Source organism: Chaetodon trifascialis, chromosome 6 (assembly GCF_039877785.1).
Source record: "Chaetodon trifascialis isolate fChaTrf1 chromosome 6, fChaTrf1.hap1, whole genome shotgun sequence".
NCBI classification, from domain to species: Eukaryota; Metazoa; Chordata; class Actinopteri; order Chaetodontiformes; family Chaetodontidae; genus Chaetodon; species Chaetodon trifascialis.
The window spans coordinates 11,848,157-11,870,213 of NC_092061.1; the positions used below are offsets into that span (position 1 = coordinate 11,848,157).

General features: G+C 42.8%; 1 protein-coding gene across 5 annotated transcripts in view; it reads right to left on the reverse strand.

Moving 5' to 3' along the window:
* pde4d (phosphodiesterase 4D, cAMP-specific) overlaps positions 1–22,057 on the reverse strand; it is a 150,769-nt gene that overhangs the window by 20,504 nt on the left and 108,208 nt on the right. For 4 of the 5 annotated variants that reach the window (XM_070964215.1, XM_070964214.1, XM_070964213.1 and 1 more), the window contains 4 exons: positions 2,954–3,145; positions 1,147–1,183; positions 971–1,047; positions 521–570 (listed from right to left, as the gene is read on the reverse strand). In XM_070964215.1, coding sequence (XP_070820316.1) covers positions 521–570; positions 971–1,047; positions 1,147–1,183; positions 2,954–3,145 — 356 coding nt within the window. Of the gene's footprint in view, positions 1–520; positions 571–970; positions 1,048–1,146; positions 1,184–2,953; positions 3,146–12,592; positions 12,763–22,057 lie in introns of those variants that run through there. The other variant, XM_070964217.1, reaches the window with a different exon arrangement.

Genomic DNA, 22,057 nt, shown 5'->3' on the forward strand with positions numbered 1-22,057 from the left:
GTCAGCTTACAAAGTGCCAAATAAAAGCAGACACTGAACAGCTTAACCACCTGTCCTGCCAAACTTGTTGTAACTGTTGTTAGGTTTCTGACACATTTGACAGCTTCTTGGCGATACAAACATATTTCCACAGAAGGCCACACCTATCCAAACTTTGCAGAATATACTAAAACAGCAGCTAATGACTCAAATATTTGGTTTACACCTTTATTCTCCCATCCATTCTTTTACTCCAGAGAGCCAATTCTCTGCTAAATACATCATCCATATCTGTATTCTGCCCATGTTCGATATTACAATGCGTTCACCAGCCCCTCATCACCACCACGCCGATAACTTAAAACAGACAAAAACATCACTTTTGTTGCACCAGCATCCTTTTTAGCAGTTTTAATCTATTTAGCCTCCTGTAGTACTACCAATACTACCAATAATCCCAGACCACACATCTGATTACACACACACACGCACACACACATTGAGGACACAAGCCATTATGCTGCTCTTACTGTGAACATACCTGTAAAGGTGGTCTTGGTGATAGGTGGTGGATTACACATGGGTGATCTCCTGTCATGGAGGAAACAAACACACACACACACTGAGACATTTCTTTCCCAGAACAACACAAGCTGTAGTTTACTTAAAATATTTTATTTAGAGATGATTCTTAGCAGTAAGGAGGCATCATTCCCCTTCACTCATTACAGCTCATGTGGGGAGTGCTTACGAACTACTGTTGTTGTAGTACTCAATACAAACAGCAGAGGGCGAGCAAAGCCAGACTAACACAATGCAGACAGGTGACTTCAGATCACTGCCACTTATTTAGAAGAACACGTTAATCATTAAATGACTGTCATGAAATATTGTGATACGCTGGCACATTCATCATTGTTGTCTGTAATACCATCACTCCTCCCACTATGACAGATTTAATTTCTGTTTGAAAAAAAGCTTGGCAACTTACTTATTGGATGCTCTGTCTTGCTGTAGATTAGTTAATGCACCAAAGTTGTTTCGTACAGTTCTCAAGCTGGCAAGAACCTGAAGGGAAACATGACAGATTAGCATGTAGAATATGAAGACAATACAAAAAAATAAAAAATAAAAATAAGCAAAAATAAAATTGGCACAAGCACTCACCTGTGCAAATGGTGTTACAATCATATCGTCACCATGACTGAAAGACACAAAGACAGCAGCTTCAATGTTAGATCAATGTTAGATGGAGGGAGGGGGAGGAGTGTGGGTCATCACATCAGATTAGTTTCAGTGTCTCTGATGCACTCCATCACAGTGACATGTTTACTCATCCCATCAGCTACCAGCTGAGGCCTTAATTCAGAATGTGTAACAGTTTCAGAACTGTTCAGCGTTCCAGTGAGAGAAGCAAAGGGAATTGTTGGCGGACATGTCTGCACACATAAGGTAGTTTAGTAAATGAGTATATCCTCACAGGACATTGTAAGACATGCAAGCTGTTATTGTACTCGCTGTGTAGATGTGACTCTCACACAGTCACCCATGTCTTCTCCTCTTAACTGTACAGTATATATCCCTCAGGCAATCAGTATTTCAAATTCTTATTGACTTATCTGGGGAACAGTCAGCTGAGCATGTGTCTGCCTTTGCGTCACTGATTGTACACATGGCTTCTGGAGTAGGTGGAGGCTTGCTCAAGGGCACCTCACTGGGCATTGTTCAGGGAGTGGAGAGCGTTTACTCATTCAGTTACAGCTAAAGCAGTTTTAACCTGCCTGTAAACTTCCTCTGAGCTACGCCATGATTGTGAACACTGTCAACATTTGCGCAGGTGACAGTAGCGCCTTAGTGTCACAGAGCTGTCGGTTTGTTGCTCAGGTCTACAAGACTACAGCTACGTAGTGCACACACCCACTGGCCTGGCGTGAAAGTCAAAAGAGACGCAGGCTTGTCATGCAGGCGATCACAAGACAAATAAAAGGTAGCCAGAGTAAAGGTGACAGGCTGAATACCATCTGAGAGTGACAGAAAGAACCATTGCAGACAGATAAGAGCAGGGGCAGGAGTCTTTTCGGGGTGCAAACAGGCTGTTCTAGCTCTGCTTTGATGTTTTCTCGTAGAGAATGTAAGTACTTGTGCAATTTAATGTTTCACAACTTTAATTTGATTGTGAAGCTGCATCGCTAAAAATTTCATAAGGCAAGTTACCTCCTGCTCTTGAGTTTCCTTGTACATGCAAATCAAAAGGAAAAAAAAGATGAGGCATAAAAGATGAATGAAAACTTGTACTACTGGTTTTTAACGGGGTAACTGGATAGTGGGCGTAGGTCAAGGAAGGGTCATCGGTTTAATACTCCAGAGCAAAAAGCAGCAGTAAGGAGGAAGTCTAAGGTTACTGCAGGACATTACTTTTCATCCTTTTGTCTATTTGTCTTTCCTTCAGGCTGGATCGAAATGCTACGTTTCCACTCAATATTTTTATTCCCTGTAGCACTAAGTGTACAGCACATGCAACTGGATAGCCACCGCTGTGTGGGAAATGAGGAATGCACTATCAACATACACACTGACCCAGAAGACAGCAGCTGGTGTGTGTGGAGTGTGTCTACTACACTTAAAAGGCAATGAGGAGTCAGTATTAAAAACAGATTAAATGCAGTGCACAAGTCCGTCCCATTGTCCAGGTAAAATATCAGAGTCACAGAACCTGTCACTTGTGACTGACCACCTTGTTAATACTAGTGGATATGTCTAAGATGTTACACCACACTATCAGCCTTTGTCAGCTGCTTCATGCAAACTTCCCACCAGGGCCAAAGCTAGCAGCTTTTATGACCTGGTCTAATAAGCATCCATCCATGACACAGAGACAGAGAAGCTGAAAACAGTAGAACTAACCACATTCAGGACAATTTCAAGCATTATGGCATTTTTTAGGACAGTTCAGGTGGAAGCATGAGACACTTACATGTCACTGGCAATGGAGGAGTTTCGGGACATAGACTTGGGTGAGAGGTCGTAGTCACTGTCGGAGCGGTAGAGGAACGACTCTCTCCGTTGGCTGTGGACAAAATTGGCCTGCAGGATGAGGCCTGAGCCCGGGCTGGCCATTGGGTCCAGGGGGCTGCGACCTGATGACGTGCCATTGTCCACATCAAAACTGCGTATGGAGAGAAACAGAGAGGGAGAAAGACAGAAAGATCAGAATCTGACTATGTACACTTGATATTAACTGGTGTGGTATGATTATTTTGTTGATATTTGACAGGTCAAGCAACATCTGTGATCATATTGAACTCTCTAAAGATACTCCAGAAGTAAAGACAGAACTATAAAGCAGTGTTGTAAAGGAAGGTAGTTGATTCATGATCATACATGTGAACCACAAATCAACTGTAAAATGCATTCATGCTAAAAAGCTAAACAGCCAAGATCCATTCATATCCGATGTTCTTTCAACGGTCAGAAGATGAGGGGAAGGATGCAGTGATCAAGTTTCCTCAGAATCAATTTCAACTCTCAACTCAAGTCTTTTTACACACAAGTTCTTACACCATACATGAATTAATAAATCAAGTGCTGCCTGTAACAGATTGTTCTTATGGCTGCATGATTACTCATGTCTGAATAAGTCAGTCTTTATGCAAACATTGTATTTAATGTTAGAGGTCTTGATGGCTTCAGAACTTACTCGCATACTGACTGAACCCACACGAATATTTTTTTCCATTGCAGCAGCACTGAAATGCTCTGCCGTGCATTTCCATAATTGGCTCTATAGTCAAAAGCTCTGAAATTCAAAGCAAAGCATGACATGAAATACACTTTGCATGACGTGCATACCGTGCAGACCCAATAATAGGCTCTCCACTACGGCAGGCTGACGTAAATTTGCTCATGAGCTTCACCATTTCAAATAATAAGGCCCCTATTATCTGGCTGATTATTGGACAATTGTGATTGGTAGCAGACTAATGGGCACATTACCAACAGTTAGGACTAATGCAGCAATATTCAAAGTCATCTTCACACAACCACAAACAATATTGCCCTGTTTAAACTCTGCACTTCGCAGGGCCACAGGGAATACCTCTGCTGACAATGCCACTGACTCACAGTTGAAAGGCGTTTCTAAACCAGTGACACTGTTTCTCGCTGGGATGTCACAATGAGCTCCTTAGTCTCCTGTGTGATTGTTCGCCCAGGTGATGACTAACGCCTGTCACCAGGGATATCTGCCTGGTTGCTAAGGCTATCAAGCAATGCCATAATCCCATCTGTTGTGAAAGCTAAGGTCACGGGGGGATTCCCTTAGGCGCGACACATAATACGCATGGGGATGACGGCCTCTTTGTCATCACCACCATCCTCACTATGGAAACAGCCACATTTAATCCAGTACAGTCTATGACTTAGCGAGGAAGGGACACCCTGCTCATGTTAGCGTTTTCATGTTCATGCAGGCATGTTTGGAGGAGTAAAAGATGCCGTAAGGACAGAAAGAACCATGTGAGCGTACATTTATGTTTGCATGGTAAAGAAGGCACTGAACTAAAACACTCCTTGTCATGACACTACCATGAGAAATAACTAACATTTCTATTGGTGTTAGTATTTCACACCCTCAACCCTCATCAGATGATTCACTGACCAAACAGGTGAAAGCTACTGTCACTTCGAACCGTGTTGTGCAAGTTTGGTTTGTAGGTTGTGAAAATAGGAGATTGCACATTGAGATTTTAAGAGGAAGAAAGTCATTATGCTTCTCACATCAGAAGCATCAGGCTCTCCCTGCGTATTCCTGTGAGACTTGGCCACAGCGAAACACAGGACATGCCGGGCATATTTTTCACAACAACTAAGTGGCTAAACGCTGTGCTATCTCTCTCTGTGATCTCTGTGAGTAGCAGAGGCAAAGTGTGTGTGAGCTTTGGTTGTGGAATGGGATAGTCTGGACGTTTGCCTGATGACAGAAAGGGCAAATGTATTGTCCCTGTCTCTAACTAGCTCTCCTAAACGCACACACACACACACACACACACACACACACACACACACACACACACACACACACACACACACACACACACACACACACACACACACACACACACACACACACACACACACACACACACACAGAATATGTGAGCTGCAATGACTCCAGCAACTTTTTTTTCCACAGTTGTATTTGTCTTATCTTACACACATTACCCCAATCTCTGTCCCTGAGTCCTCTCACTCTGTCTCTCTATATTTAGTATTAGATCAGAAGCATGTCAGTCTAAACCAGCATTATCTACACACACGCACACACACACACACAACCCCCAATCCACAAATCTTATCACATCAAGTGATCCATCTGTTTTCTTTACTGTAGGTGTGAAACCGATGACTTATACAAGTGACTTATACATCGTCACTCCAGGCACAGGTCAGGCCGTTCTCCAGCTCTCCTGTGTGATATGTGTGTGTGGGTCAGTGTGTGTATCGTGTTTGCGAACAAGACAAACAAAGATAATGGAGAGATAGTGAAAGTGCCGAAACATAACACCCAGCATATGTTTAACAACTGATTCATTAACACACTCTGACGTCTTGGCCTTCACAGATTCTCAGCCAAACCTCTGACACGTAACTCCACTCTCAGGGTGTGTGAGTGTGTGCGTGTGTGTGCATGGACATGCCCTAATTGGGACTCACAGAAATGATCTACGCAAATAGTTTTCTCAGGTGTTGCACCAGCACTGACATCACAGAGGGAACGTCTGGAATTCTTTCCCTGCTCTGACACAAAGACGCAGCCTTTGATGAGTGACCATGAGTTGGAAAAAAATGTGAACACCCCTATGACCGTGTTGCGAGAATCAACAAAAAGCACGAGTACAACTCACAGGGGGATTATTGTAGAGATGGGAAGTAAGTCCAGCATTAGTTAAGAGGCTGACACAAAAAATGCAGTTTACCCAAAAAGGGAGTGATCCAGAACTAAGATATAATTGGCCAGGAAGGAGGGAGGCAAAGAAAGAAAGACATGCTTCCCTATGGGTGCCTGAAAACTACACAGTACTGTATATACTAATCAATCATGGCGCATATTTTGCACTAAAATTTTCGGATTTAAATTTAGAAAAATTAGATCCCTAACCGAAATAGCTGACATATTTTTAATTTACAAATTACTTCAACAAACCTTTTAACAAGCCAACTACACTGCTATCAATAATAACAACATCAGCTGTTGAAGAGAAACACTAAAACATGGGTGGGGAGCCTCCGGCCTCCGGGCCGCATGCGGCCGGCGAGATGGATGGCCACATCACATTAATTGGAGCAGAGCGATGTATCACATTCAACCACATTCTGACAGAAACAGTGTTATACATTCAATGAGATGACAACTTAGTCATAGCAAGGGTTTCTGTGATTTGACCTTCATGGTGGACATTATACCTCACTGAGCTGAACCTCAAACTCCAGCCAGCTTCTCAGCTCTCTGCCTTTTACAGCTGGGGAAGCGCAACTGCAAAGGGGCAGCATGCATTTTCCTTCTCTGCAAGAACAAAAGCCTGCTATGACATCTGAATATGCTAGTGAGTGTGTAAACTCCTTCAGGTATTTGATGAGAGGTTTCAGGATGTGAAAGGTAAATACAAGGGACTGAACATATTTGCTACACAGGTTAATGTGGGAACAGCTCAGCCTGACAACCTACAACATGACGTCAATGAGCTGCAAAGTAACAACCTACAACTGGGTGCCACAGAGCATGTTATGACCCTGTTGTAAAAGACCGAAATGGCCCTTGATAGGAAAAAGGCTCCCCTGGACTAAACTATGAAATTGTACATACAGTAAGATTTATTACAATTTTCTAGCAATGATTTCAAAGAATAACCACATCTAATTCAGAGCAAATGCATAAGTGTATCTAGCTCCTGCCATGCTGATGTTAACCTGACAGTGAAAATTCATTTTCATACGTGTTGTTCTCTGTACAGACTGTAAAACCCTCTGAGACAAACATGATTTTGGGCTGTGAACTTAAAAAAGAAAGAAGAAAAAAAATCTTGAGTCGCATTCAACTATTTTAATTCCTGAAAATGACAAGCATTCAGTGTTCGCAGCATAAATTTATAATTTATCTTGTATGAGCTAAGCAACAAACCTAACAAAGACTTGGCAGACGGCATGCTGCAGGACTGGAGGGGCTGATAACTAATCTTCGTTCAAAGCAAAGCCCAATATCTGTCTGCTGTCTACAGAGCGTTGGCTGGAAAATGAAAACAAGACAGAAAAACGAAGATAATTGCAACAATAGCCCACAGACTCCCTGTAGGGACAGTGTTTCCCACTTGAGTTTCATGCTTGAGTTTAGACTTTCGTGTGAAAAAAGAGGAATAAAGAGGGATTCTTTGTTGCTTTCAGCTGCACTCTTCTAGAGGTTAAAATAGAAGAAATGTACAGTAGCTGTTAGGGCACTGAGACAGCTGAGCAGCAGCTGTTGTGTCTTCATTCTGTAGGACACTGCTCGGTCACATACATGCCAAAGGACACTGCACAGCTCTTTTATCGTCTGTCTCTCTCTCTGTCTTTGGCTCTCCATCACTTCTGTCTCCATCTTCTCTCTCCTCCATCTGTCTCCTCTCTCTTTGTCTCTCACACACACTCACAGTCATGCTTCTATCAGCTCAGAAGACAGTACACTGACTTGCATTCATTTCCTGGAGACTTACCCTAACCATAACCCTAACCCTTATCCTTAGCCTAATCTTTAACCCAAGCCTTGACCGCGAAATTTAATGATTTTCATCACTGGAACTTGCTTTTTGTGCCCTTAAGGAAGGCGAGTCCCCACACTGTGACTGCGTAAACAGATTTGTGTTCCCACAACAAGAGTAACACACACACACACACACACACACACACACACACACACACACAAAATGGCATAGATCAATGACTCATTCATTTGCAGCCCTGGGTCACTTGAGCAATTATAAACACCATAGGAGCTGACGTGACAGCGCTGTGAGGAGACTGAGTGGAGAAAGAGGTCAGGGCACAAGTGCTTCTGATAAATAATCAACGGAGGGGAGGTTAGCGAGGCTGTGTTTTTACAATATCTCACACAAACTTGATATTTTTGTCTCTTCCCAAAGTGCAAACAAGCACAAGCCACAACAAACGTTTCTGTAGAAGAAAACAAAAAACTTTCCCTCTCATGAAATCAAGGACACAAACCTGGAAAGACGTCCACCAAAAATGGACAAAAACTGCAGTTAGAGATGTGTTTGGAAAGTGTGGAGCAGTGCTGATCATAACAGAGCTGCGTGTTGAAGAGGGAGGCAGAGGGAAGACGACACTCGATTTATTTTAGAAAGCCGAGAGGACAAAAAGGAGACCAGGCAGTGGAGGAAGGACAAGGAGAGAAATGCCAGAGCTGTGAGTGTGTGTGTGTGTGTGTGTGTGTGTGTGTGTGTGTGTGTGTGTGTGTGTTTGTGTGTGTGTGTGTGTCTTCATGTGTTTGTATTTCTGAGGACTGTGAGGAGCGTGATCCCCTGCATGTATGCAGGTGTCGGTACGTGATTCTGAACATGTGTCTTGTAACCTTGACTATGTTCTTACAAAACAGCAACTCATGACCGGGGAAAACAAAATACAGACCAAAGGTGACACATGCAGACGAGAGGTGGCATGAATGACACCTAAGATTCAGACATATTATAGGCAGGGGTGGACAGTAATAAAGCACTTTTAGTTGAGTATCTGCACTGTACAAATATTGTACTTCTAGCATATTAAAATATATGTAAATATGTCATTACAGATACATATTTTAAAAGAAGCTGTATGTGCTTGTAGTAGCTGCAGTTTTTAATGTTATGGTTGGTCATGTGAAATGACTTTTTATGAATTTGGAAAATGAAGAATACATAGTGAACAAGTGAAAAAAATGACTTAATATTACTGAATTTCCTTTAAATTTTGTCAAATAAACACAGTACTATAAGAATGGATGGGTATAGTAAGTGAAGTGTGCTTAGAATGAGTAAGGGGACAGTGAGGAGACCCTAAAAACACCCTGTACAGTACATGTGAGAACATGACTGTCACCTTTCTCTATCCCTAACCTCACATATACAATAGTGAACCTAATGTTGTAGCACATGTTGGCAAGGCAGCTAATTCAATTGCACCTTTAAATGCTCTCTTTAACATCCCAGCCAAAAATTGGTTCCATGAGGCAACACTTAAGTGTTCAGAAACCTCAGCACTGTCTTCGCTGTTGTGCATAGAAAGACAGCAGTGGAGTGAGCAGAACCAGACAGCTCCGTAAAACCAGAAAACACGAGGCAGTCGCAACAGAAAAACACATTCTGAGGCGGCCAGCGCCCACGGGGCATTCAGGCCAAGCAGATAAGTGACTGACCACTCGCTGATAAGCAATTGGCCCATACTCATAGACATACACCCCTTCATAGTCGCCCATGACTTGAAGAATCCATGCAAACACACACACACACACACACACACACACACACACACACACACACACACACACACACACACACACACACACACACACACACACACACACACACACACACACACACACACACACACACACACACACACACACACACACACACACACACACACACACACACACACACACACACAATAAGTAACATTATCATCCACCAGGCAGCAAATTCAGGCAAATTTGCTCACTGGCAGATAAATCTATGAGGGTTATACCATGTTGGCTTGTGAATGTTTCCACTGATAACATTTAAAATTCTTCATCTTACTTGACACACAGTACAGGGCTTGACTGCACTGAAAAAGTCTTATTCACACAAAAGTTTGAAAACATGACAAGGTTTTCTGCTGTCAAAAACGATCCGTAAGTCCAGTGTGTGGGATTTAGAGGCATCTGTAACAGTGAGGTTGCAGATCAACCAAAGCAACCAAACCCCTTACCTTACCCTATGTTACGAATAGGAGAACCAACAATGGCCATGAAACTAGTGCAAAACAAAAAGGCCCTCCTTAGATCCACTGTTTGGTTTGTCTGTTCTGGACTAGGGCAGAAACATGGCGGTGCAACATGGCGGACTCTGTGGAAGAGGAAAGAGCTCATTCTAAGGTAATGAAGACAAAATAATCCTCATTTTCAGGTGATTATGAACTAATGAAAACATAGTTATGAATATCATTTTCCATTTCTGCCAATAGATCTCACTACATCCTACACACTGGATCTTCAAAGGTTTACATGTTCTCTTGCTTTCTGTCTCTCTCTCTCTCCTTCTGGTGTTTCTTGCCCTGTCAGGTATAAGCAAAGTGAATCGTGCTCTTTTGTCGTCGCACTGCTTTAGTCCTCTCTGTCACTGCGTTATTCAGAAAACTCAGTCAATCATGAGACACATAAAGAAATCACCATGGCAATGCAGCGTCATCTAAAAGGTCACATGGTTGAAAGCAAACCAGTTCTGCTCCTCTCTACGGTACGTAGAGGTCCACTTAACTATGAACCTATTTTCAGTCCTATTCATCGTCTCAGGTCTGGATTACTAAAGGTCAAAACTGGAAAACATGTTAGATAACTTGCAAGTTGTCAGGCCCTATAAGAGGCCAGATAACCTTCAACATTTCCAGCTTGCCTGAGATGCCCAACTGGGGACTGACAAAGGCCAGATGCAAACACTTAAGTTCAAACTCACATGTTCCCCACTTCTCCACACTTGATCTCAGCACACTAACATCGTTCTGGTTTTGAACGTGTGAAAGAGGTGCTGCAATAGGTGTGGAGCTCCTTCCCCTAACCCTCATCTTTCACCTCTCGCAAACCCAAGCTAACATGCTGATGGATACTCAAAAGTCTGTGCACACAAACCTGCATTTACACGGTCGGGTGGAGTGGGGCCTGTTTGAGTTTGGTCTGACCAGGAGGCACGTCAAACACCATGTCACTGTCTTAAATACGCACAAGTAGACAAGCAGGGAATTGCGCATGTAAATACATGAGCACACAAGCACTCATGCAAGCTCGCAAAAACACACAGACTCTCGGAAACATGGAGCTAAGAAACAAACACGCAGATCCTTAACTTGTGTGTTTAGTGTGCTTCTCTTGATGAGAATTAGTGGATTTAGGAACATAACACACCTCTTTCTGCATTACACATGCATACATTACACAAACACACCCACCCTGAGACAAACAGCTGAATTATCGGCTACAACTCAGGTGTTTTTAAGTGATAGTCACAAGTCGACTGCAAATCTTGTCAGCCCAGTGAAAAATTATGAAAGACAAAGCAATGAGGAGAATTACTGAAAGAAGCTTTGATAAAACAGAAGAGAGCAGGGCAGGACAGATGGAGGAGGCGGTATGCTTTGTCCAGCTGAGTACTGCTTTTGGTAGCCATTCAAGAAGATGGCTCATGCAAACCTCACACTGCCAGATTGTCAGCTTTTAACATGAGAAAAAAGCAAAGCTACATTTCTGCAGTCAGCTCCAACACCTATATCAGGTTCACGTGTAGCTACGCGATGGCTTTGACACCCTCTCAGCATCAAACCACGTCACATGCTGCCTGTGATGTGCACTGCTCAGAGAACTACTACCCTCAAAGACCTAATTAATGCGTCTTCATTTCACACGAGCGTCATTTCCTGCTGGGGAGATTGGAGAGCAGATTAATAAACTGACAACGTGAGAATGCTGCGAAGCCTGCAGGAAGGTCCGACGGGGTTCAAACACATGCCGCGAGGCAATCACCACCCCACCAACAATGTGCATTTGTCCAGGGTTGCTCTGATCCATTGACAGCTCTGCCTTGGAGTATCACAGTGGGAAAAAAAACTGTGAATATTAACTTCCAGTGTTAGAGCTACAGGGCAGTTTCTTAGTTGGAAATCAGTGCTGACAGGCAAGGACAAGTTGAGACAAGAGGGGGAAGGAGACAGGAACGGGAGGGCAAGTTGTGCCCCTGGCACTGTGCTCTGCATCCTGCATTTATCTGGAACCATGTGCAGACAGGAGAATGTATGCAGTGATACAACACATTCCTCAACAAATGATGCCTTTGCTGTTTTACAAGCTTGTGTTTTATTCGATTTCACTGGCTGAATGGACAGTGAGTTCTAATAAAAGCACACTGAGGCGAAGACACCAGGGTCATGAAAACTACAGAAACTGTTGTGTCTTCATTGAGTCTGATAAAGCACAAAGCACACTGACTGGAGTGAAGAACACAGCTAATCTAATCTGACCACAGAACGCGTCATGCCTGGTGGGTGCAGAAAAACTGTAACTGACATATCTACAAGGTGCAGGAGGTTTTTCCAGCAAATGCAGGAAGATTCGGAGAAGTTTTGAGAGGAAGAGTGATGGCATTCGGACGACAGCTGAAAGATTCACAAACAAAAAGCACAGCAAATCAACAGGAACACAAAGACGAAAAAGAAGGACGAAGCCTGTGAGGCAGAGAAGTGTTTCAGAGAGCTTTTAACAGGGAGATGGAGAACAATAGAGTAACACACAAAACTGGATTAACATGAAAATGTTGCCAACAGTTCCTGGTGTATTTACCATATTCCCTCCGTGTTCTTCAATGAGCTGGTAGAGCGCGACCGCGGCTTCAGAATGATACTCATGGTCTGGCTTGTCCTTCCACAGCCACACACATCACATCCACAAACTCACACACATAAACCCACATACACACACGCTCTCCTGGGCCACCTGGAGCCCTCTGACCAGCCCTCCGCTGTGGTCAGACCACAGCCCTCACTGGTCTGAAGTGATCCAGTGGGAGCTTCCTTCCTTCGGTCGGTGGAGTTGTCAGGTCTGCCGAGCTCCTTGAGACCAAACCTGAGTTCAGACAGATCAAACCCTCCGTTCAAGATTATTCCACGCTACTGCTGCTGCTGCTGCTGCTGCTGCTGCTGCTGCTGCTGCTGCTGCTCCTCCTCAAGCTCTGATCATTTGAAAGTAGGTGATTGTTTAGCCTGCTCTCCCTCCCTCCCTCTCTGTCACTCACTTGCACTTATCTATCTCGCTGGATCAGCGCATGAGCTCCCTCTTTCCTAATACAGCCGTGCACTCACTCTGTTACTCCTTCTCATTCTGCTTCTCACTTTCAAGTCCCTGTGTTTTCCTTTTTTCCTGACTGATGGAAATAAGATCTCCTCTTCCTCCCACTGTGCTTTTTCCCTCCCTCCTTACCTCCGTTTCTCTTCCTCTCTTTTGACGTCTGTGTCCCTGTCTTTGAGTTACATGACTCTCCTATTCTCGCTCTCTGTTTCCCGGAGCTGCAGCTTGGGTATGTCTGGAGTGGGAGGGGTTGTTTTGGTAGTAGTAATTCCTTGAAGGGCGGGACTTGTAACCCAAAGCAATCCTAACAATCGTCTCAGGTGTCAATCATTCGGTAGCCACAGTAACCTAAAACTACTAGCTAAAGCATGCCAATGATCTGGAGAGAGCATACATACAAAGACAGTGTTGGCTGGGTTTCATTATACAACGAGAGATGCAATATATTGAGAAAGCAGGGGATTTACAGAAAAGCTTGTGCTTTTTTTGGCAGACAAACAAGGGTTAGGAATGTATTGGCACATGGGAGCACAATCAAAATTGAGTAGACAGCGTGTGGGAGTGAAAATGTGTGAAAGGAAAAAAAGGACAAAATTAATTTACTATTAATCGTAGCAAGCTATTCTTACAAGATATCTCCTCATTTATCCATGGCCGAGTGATCAATAAGCTTACTCGTCAACTTACTTTACACAGGTTAGCCTTTAATTTCTAATTTGCTCATAATTTGCATAATTTAGGTATAAATAAGCTTTCAATTTCTAAATTCTGCACATCAACAGAAGCACTTGGGAAGCCTGACATCGTTTTTAAGGCCAGCCCTACATTTTTTCACCATCTGCACAAATAGTCTTAAGAACAGAGAAGAGGTTCCATTAACACAGTATTCAGTGCATATTTTATCTCAGCAGCTTCAAACCTTTATTTACTGCATCCAGTCCTGAGCTCCATGAACCAACTCAACCCAATTCAACACGCTCTTCAAAGACCTATTATTATATTCCACCTTAGCAGAATGGTTTTACCTTTTATTATACCCAAGGCAGAGTGTATTTTTATTTTAATGTGCTTTCATTCACATAGAAAAAAGAAAGACATCAGCCGTGCTTTGCTGGCTATAAAATGGAATCATCAGTGGGTTGCCATCTATGAAATAGGTTCGACTGTGGAGCTCAGATGGCATCGTGTGCTGTCACAGTTGTTGGCCAAGGAGCCAACATTTGCACTCCGCCAAGGCAGACAGGTGTGTCAGCTGTCTGGCATGTCAATCACACATGAATGAGTAAAGTCAAGGCTGCGACTCCACCTTTGTATGCACTCTCTGTGTGTAACTTGTAATATATTGGAGGATCACAGTGGAAATAAGCATAAATCAACCAATCAATTAATCAAGTAAAACACAAATAGAAATGAGAATGGTGTGATTTAAAAGTCAAGATATTATGCAGACACCATTTTTAGCCTAGTATACATTCACATGATGATGCTTAATTAAAACAGGGCTATTACTGCCTGCTTTCAGGCATTATCCTGCATCTCCATACCCTGCACTAGCACTGCAGCCCATTATTTTTATATTTTATGTCATCCTCTCTGTTGCAGTTATCTACTTGGGAATAAGCAGAAAACACAGCAAAAAAATCAGCAAACACACTTAAAAAGTAGGACACAACAACTGCTGCGTCGTCCCAAGTTTTAGCTCCAAGAAATAAAAACTTCAAACCAAGAGCAACAAAGAAAGGAAAGAAAACAACACGTGGAACCAGAAACACAGAAGAATCAGCAGACACATTATTCCAGCCCTGAGAATATTTCCATGTCATCAGCAGTGCAGCTGGCCATGGACGTAAGCAATGCGGGAGTGACATCAGTCAGTAGACGTTTCTCTTTCGTTCGAGAGGTATGACAGAAAGCAGCAGAAAGGGAAATGCATCCATCTCCAGCTCTCATTAGGGAAGAATTAATTGCACCCATATACTGATAAGAGAGACAATACGTCCACTTCATGGCTAGTGATGCTTCAGGATAAATTACGTAGGTATTCTTTTATGTCGCCAAAGAAAGGAGGCAGATTTGAAGGCAGAGCAAGACCGATGTCATATGCTAATTTCATGCACTGTATACGCATATGCAGATGAGCTCACGTACAGACGCATGCACAAGTGACACATGAGCGAACGCGTGCTCACTCGCCACACATGTAGATACCGAGCAAATGAGAGCGCAACAAGGTAAACGCAAATAAATATTTCAATGCGCACAGTAATGAGGCCCTGCACGACTCATCCAAAAGTGCATGAGAAATCAGATTGCTGTGGAACCAAGTATTGATTTAATATCTCTCTCGGACAGAGCAGCTGGCAGGTAAGCTGGCTGGTATGTTTTACATTGTTATACAGCTAATATGTGGCCATGTACGGAGCACGAAGTGAGTTACAATAAGTAGAATAGGCACATCTAATGCTTTCAGTGTAGCATGGCAGGATGATGTAGTTTAGAGCTTGGTCAAAGTGGTGAAACTAATCCTATTACCGCAGTCTGCACATTCCATGTGGTCAAGGAAAGAACAACAAAAGAGAACAGTTTTCTTAAGAAAACTGGGGAGTCCGGCAGTCTTTCCTCTGCCTCGAAACCACATGAAACCCAAATGAAAACACAACAGACAACGTGATGACAGGAACTTTGGAAACAACACACCTCATGTCACCCTACTGAGTTCAGTGTTTAAGAAACTAAACAATCTGTACCTCATTCTGTAGCACAAATGTGCTTACGTCGAAGCAATCAGCACTTCAGAATTGTGAAAGTGTCTCTCTTGAGCATAACCAGTGTATAACTTAACTTCAGTCGCACAGTTAGTTCTTGTTTCCCTCTGTCTGCTGTCTCTTCTGAAAGGTGAATAATGAGTCTTTCCTCTCAGGCTACACTGCTGCCATCCTCAGGAACCAGAGGTGTAAGACACAAACCAAAAGAATGAAGCTAGTCCTGCTCAACAGGGGTTCAACTTGGAAGAAGCAAGAGTGGTGCTTTGACTCGATTTATAAGCATGAAATCAGTCTCAGCTGAGGAGCTTAACAATATGCAATTTCCTGTATGCCATAAAAGAGCCTGATGGCAAAGTTGCAAACATCTTCTTTGTATGTATCACAATTATACAGCAGGAAAAATCGCATCCCATCAATATTACATATCCTCCCAATAATTTCTGCATTTTATACACAGTATTTAAATAAAGAGCAGAGGAAAACACTGCACACTTACTGTCAAAATGACAGTAAGTGTGCTACGAATTCACAGTGCGATACCATCTTCTACCATCAAAGTATTTCCAGCTCATTTTCTGTTTCTGTTGAATCAGTTCAGTTTTAAATTTTCAGGGGGAGTAAAACAATGTTTTCAGTGGGAGCCCAATAAAACTAAATAAATACCAAAAGGAATGAGTGACTGAATAGATATTTTGGCTCTGACATAACAGAGACTGCATTCATGTAACAGAAGATAACTTCAATCACATTAATTGTAGGTTAATAATGACTTATTAAAACATGCGTAGCACCGTCTAATAAGCACCACTTAATGAGTGTAAAACCCATTAGAAAATTGTTCTGTGCAATTCTATGCAACTCAAAGAGACACCACTGCCACCTAGTGGCAAAACAAGTATAATTCATCTCATAAAAACCAGTTGCATGGATTAAGTGACTGCAGAAATTGACAAAATAATTGATTTTGCTTCAAAAAAGACCTCTTCCATGAATCCGCTTCAGTATATGGTGCAGATAAACACACTCACAAATGCTGATATAACTAGCACTTAACTAAGGAGCAGGCAGTGAGCACAGATGGCAGATCCACATTATTGACAAGGCTCCATCCATATCTATGTCTGCAAACGCCACCAGCCATTACCATTGCTTCATATTCAATTACTACGGAGGGGCAAACACACATTCACAACTTTATGTTTATGCACACACACACACACACACACGCACACACACACACACACACACCGCTCAAACACACAAAAAACTGACAGGCGCACTTAGATGTACATCAGATGATAGCACGTCTCAGTTTTGGCTGGGGTCGCTGAGTACATATTAGTCAGAGAAATGCAGCATGAAAATCAGCCTAATAAGGTCTTCAATTTTTCTGCGTGAGCTTTAATGGACAGAGAGTGCTCTGACGATTAGCTTACCCTCTGCTCCGGTTAGTGAACAGACCTGTCCTCCTGAACACCTTGATGCTTTAGACGATGGCTGAATGAAACCTGCTTATTTATCATTTGCCATGCTCTTAGCTCTAAAAGCAGAATAGCCGCTTCTCATGGAACACAGACAAACAGGCGCATGCACACAAATACACACACTTCAGGCCGACACTACAGGCTTAACAGAGTAAACAGCAGAACTACATCTTCGACAGAGGTCTAACAACGCAACCAGCCACCAGGCAACGAGCATTTACACAACGCTGGGTCGTGAACACAGTTCCAGCTCTGTGTTGCCCAGGTGGAACTATTCATCAGCTAATGTTCTGATAAGAGAGAACACACATGCTTTGTGTACATTTGTGAAAGTCATACAAACACATAAATCCACACATGTACACATTACACGGTCACAGTTTCCACAAAAGAGCAATAAGACAGATAAACTTTCCTGACATTCAGTTTCACCAAGTTTTCCTCCTGACTTTTATTTCTACTTCTCACTCTTTATTTAATCCATCGCAATTTTTCGCATGCAAGAGTTGGATTTGAACTATAAGGAGGAAGCAACACAAGCAGAAGCTGACATGAAGTAACAACACTGATATGTAGCTATTCAAAGAATGCAAATAATACAAAATAGTTCCACATGAAATCAAATCACACAAATCTTCAGTATAAGACAGAAATTCAGGTTAAAGTCCCATCGTCTTCCCTCAAACCAACAGTTTCAGTCCCAGAGAGCAATCATACCCTCTCCTGCCACGAGGTTTGATGTCGATGGGCTTGTTCGTGGCGTAGGGTGAGCCGTTGGTGCAGGCGTGGCGGTAGCGGGCTATCCTCTCCAAAGAAAGATAATCTGAGTTCACAGGTAAACTCATTTTGGTGGGGCTCTTAACCACTGCCACACACTGAGACACACTCTCGTGTCAAGAGAGAGAAAGAGGGAGAAGGATGAATGGAGTGTGTGAGAAGAGGTCCATGGGAGAGGAGAGGAGAGGGCTCAGCATGGGTGTGACTTGAAAGGGAAAAAGCTGGAGAGAGATGGAGGGTGAGAGAGCGAGAGATACAGAAGAGGGAGGAGCAAAGTGCAGTGGTGGAGCAAACGACTTTATCTTTTCTCTCAGATACCACAAACAGTCAGTATTGACAGCCACAAGAGTTATATGTAGATATGGTGCAAAATGAAATAATCATGTTGTATGTTGCCTATCTATTTCAGCTTTGTGATGGATAAGAGGAGTATGATGATTACTGCTCAGTCAAGATGAAAAGTAAGATGATAATGACATGATGGCCATCAGAAGTCAGATCAGATCTGAACTGAAACGCGCTCACACTGGAGGTAATGCTGCTTTTTTATCTTCGATACTGTCTCCTTCTCTATGATCACTGCCAGTGGGTGAAATTGTTTGAGAACCCCAACTCGATTATTGTGCACTGGCTGGCTCAAAAAGGTCTATTTTTGGATGGCCTATTCTGTAGTCCCTGACAAGTACAAGAGATGTTACAGTGCAGCAAGGAAGAGCAGTTTCAGAGGAGGTAACATCACCTTTTTACAGGCGATCCCCAAGATTGTTAGTGAGATGTGTTTTTGTGGCATTTATTCTGTTGTTGACACAAACTACTGATGTAAACGCAGACTACCAAATAAGCTGCTCCATATACTTTTAAAAGTATCTTTATCTTTGTTCTTTATCCATTTTTCAAAATAGTGTGGAGCATCTTTAACTCATGAGCTGTCATCCCAGTGTGGTTTCACACAGATCTAACATGAGCAGGACATGAATGAAGAAATTTGCTCCATGTAAGAAAAGATAAGAAACCTTTATTGACCCACAGCAGGGGAATTTGGTTGTTATTATAATTCATACAATACTATGATTAATATAATTAATAGAATTTACATGTCAGACTAACTGCTGTTTAGCACAAAGGTGAACAGTAGGATACACAAAACCAAGCACAACTATTATATATATGCATAAACAGTACATTTGCCCAACTATTTCAGGCTAAATAAATAAATAAATAAATAAATAAATAAATAGGAAAAGCTGCTAAAATCAAGAACAAGAGACCATATCAGGGTATTATTCTGACAAAAAAGTAAAATTCTGTTTAATGAAATTAAATGAAGCCAACTTGCGAGCACCATCTCAATCCCAAACCTTGTTTTAGCTCATTTCAACCACTAGGGGGAAGCAAAGTACCACAAGAAACAATCTAGAACCAGCAAAATGTTGTATCGTGACAAATGCATGTTGAATTAACAGCAGTAACTGTCATCTGTCACAAACACATCTGCTAGAATTAGTAGAGCATATATATATATATGCATTATATTAATTTTTGAAAATGAAGCATACAGCAGGTGGATATAGTGTCATGCTGACAGAATCAACTGAGCATGAAGATTTACGCTCTCTCAGATGTGATTACTGTCATTTGTTATCGTTTCACACAATTTCCAGACACTTCAACACTTTCAAGACAAAAACTAAATCACTCTGATAAATCTCTTCACTGTCGTCAGCAGCCAGCAGGGGGCAGTCTGCTCTGCAGTGAAAAGCAGGTTAAAAAAACACACCGACCATCAGCAGTGCAAACACACAGAGCCGTGAATCTCTGCGGAGTTACGGCTTCTGCTCAGCACTGACAGAAGCAGCCAGCATGTGACAACAGCTCCTGGGTGGACGGGGAGGCTGTCAAAGTCACAGACGCAACGACAGACACAACAGGCTTCCACACTCGTACTGAACATCTGAACATCAGACACCCACACCCACATACACAAGTGCTGACTGAGTATCATAAGCACACACACACGCTACAACATGGATCGACAGATCAAATGCACACAGATCAATACAACAATGCAATGCAGACCCTCTATTTCACTTCTCTTCTCACAAACACACAACCTGTAACCCAAGCACACGTTTGCCTGGCTGCCTGGGCAGTGACACACTGTCAGTTGCAGCGACGGGCTGTGACAGAGCGGCAGGCGATGGTGCGACTGTCGTCACCGAGTGTCCCTGAGGCTCAAAGCCATAATACCAGAACCACTGTATCTGAACGTCTCAACATGTACGAACAGGCTTACCGTTTCAGATACAACTAAGACAGTTCAAGCATGTTCTTATTTGGATACGTTGCAAATCATATTTCATTGTGCACAAAAACATTCACACACTTTGTATTTTTACTTGACAGAGCAATCAGAAAAAAGACAGAAATCAAATTTTTATGGAGCAATCAGTTGTACAAATGAGCCGGCAGGGATGTGGACTCTACACATTAAGTGCATGAACAGCTAATTGACTGTCTGTGAGCCCGAGGGAGGCAGGGAGGGCTTTGTGAAGCGCTCTGCGCCTTTCATGACTGGCAGGGTCGGCGACCTCGCTAGGGGCTTAGGGATGATGTAGCCTGACTGACGGGGACTAGGACAGAGGCAGAGGGAGGGTGGAAGCAGGAGCATGAGGTAACTTGCAATAAAGACATGTGAGAGACCAGCTGAATGGGCAAGTTAAGACAGAGACAGACAGAGGACTCGAGAAAGAGAAAGGCTGAAGGTCGAAAAGAGTGAAACAGAAACAGAAGAGATGCTCATCAGATGCGGCGTTGGTAGCCCTGGGTATCGTCTTTTAAATTTTCCAATACTAGCACCAACTACCTGGGTTTTGGTACTGACACTGTCTGAGCTAGGAATGCTTTAATTCAGTCCACTGGATTGGATAATGGCCATGATGTGAGCAACCCACATAAAATACTGTTACTCTGTCAATGTCATTATCAAATTTACTGGTTCCTCTATCAGTCACGTCCATTCAGTCATGGTGGGCCACAGTCTATTAGGAACAGAGAAATCTCTGGCTTCATAATCACTTAGATTAAAATCACTCCAATGAGTTTCATGCAGCCAAGTTAAAATCTTAAAAATCACCAAAGTTGAGGTATTGAAATACATATTGGGAGAAATAAAGCTGGAGTGGTGCATCCATTGCCTTAAGACAAGATGCTGTATAATAGCTTTACCCAAAAAAACAAAAAAAATAGCATTTGCTTTACATTAGGATCTATTTGATCACAGAATACCAAAAGACAAGCATAAATCTGACCAGAATATTGATGCTGGGGTGAAGGGGGATGTGCTCTCCACCCTCCAGCCATCTGTCAGGTTCAACAGCTGCTCTGTCCATCATAAAAGCAGCTCCATGTGAGCTAATTGAATTGTATAAGAAAGTAACAGGGAACCATTGACACAGCACGACGAAAAATAAAGTAAAACTGGGGCTTAAAGCTACTTAGTGCCATGGTGACTGCACCCCCACTGCTACTGCAAAACTACTGGGTGTGATTACAACAACTGTATATTTGATTTCAAGTATGTAAATCAGCACAGGTCATGTGATTAGGAGACAACAACGGAATGGTAATAGAGATTCACGCAGCATTGTGTTTGCGTAAATGGAACGTCTCTGAGCCAGTCACGCTGCTTGAACACAGCTGTGATGTGTGTCAAGGACCAATTCTTTCACCTCAGCTAGACTCGCACTTCCTGCCTGCCTTTACAGTCCCCCCGCAAGACTGCTGTTTATGATGTGGTTACCATGGTGACCCGGCAGAATTCAAAAGGGACAGGTAGGTTCTGACAACCAATCAGCCTTCAGTTGCTGAGGACACAACGGCAGATTATGCAATGAGAAAATGAGGATGACAGCGGGCTTCTGTGAGGATCAAGGATG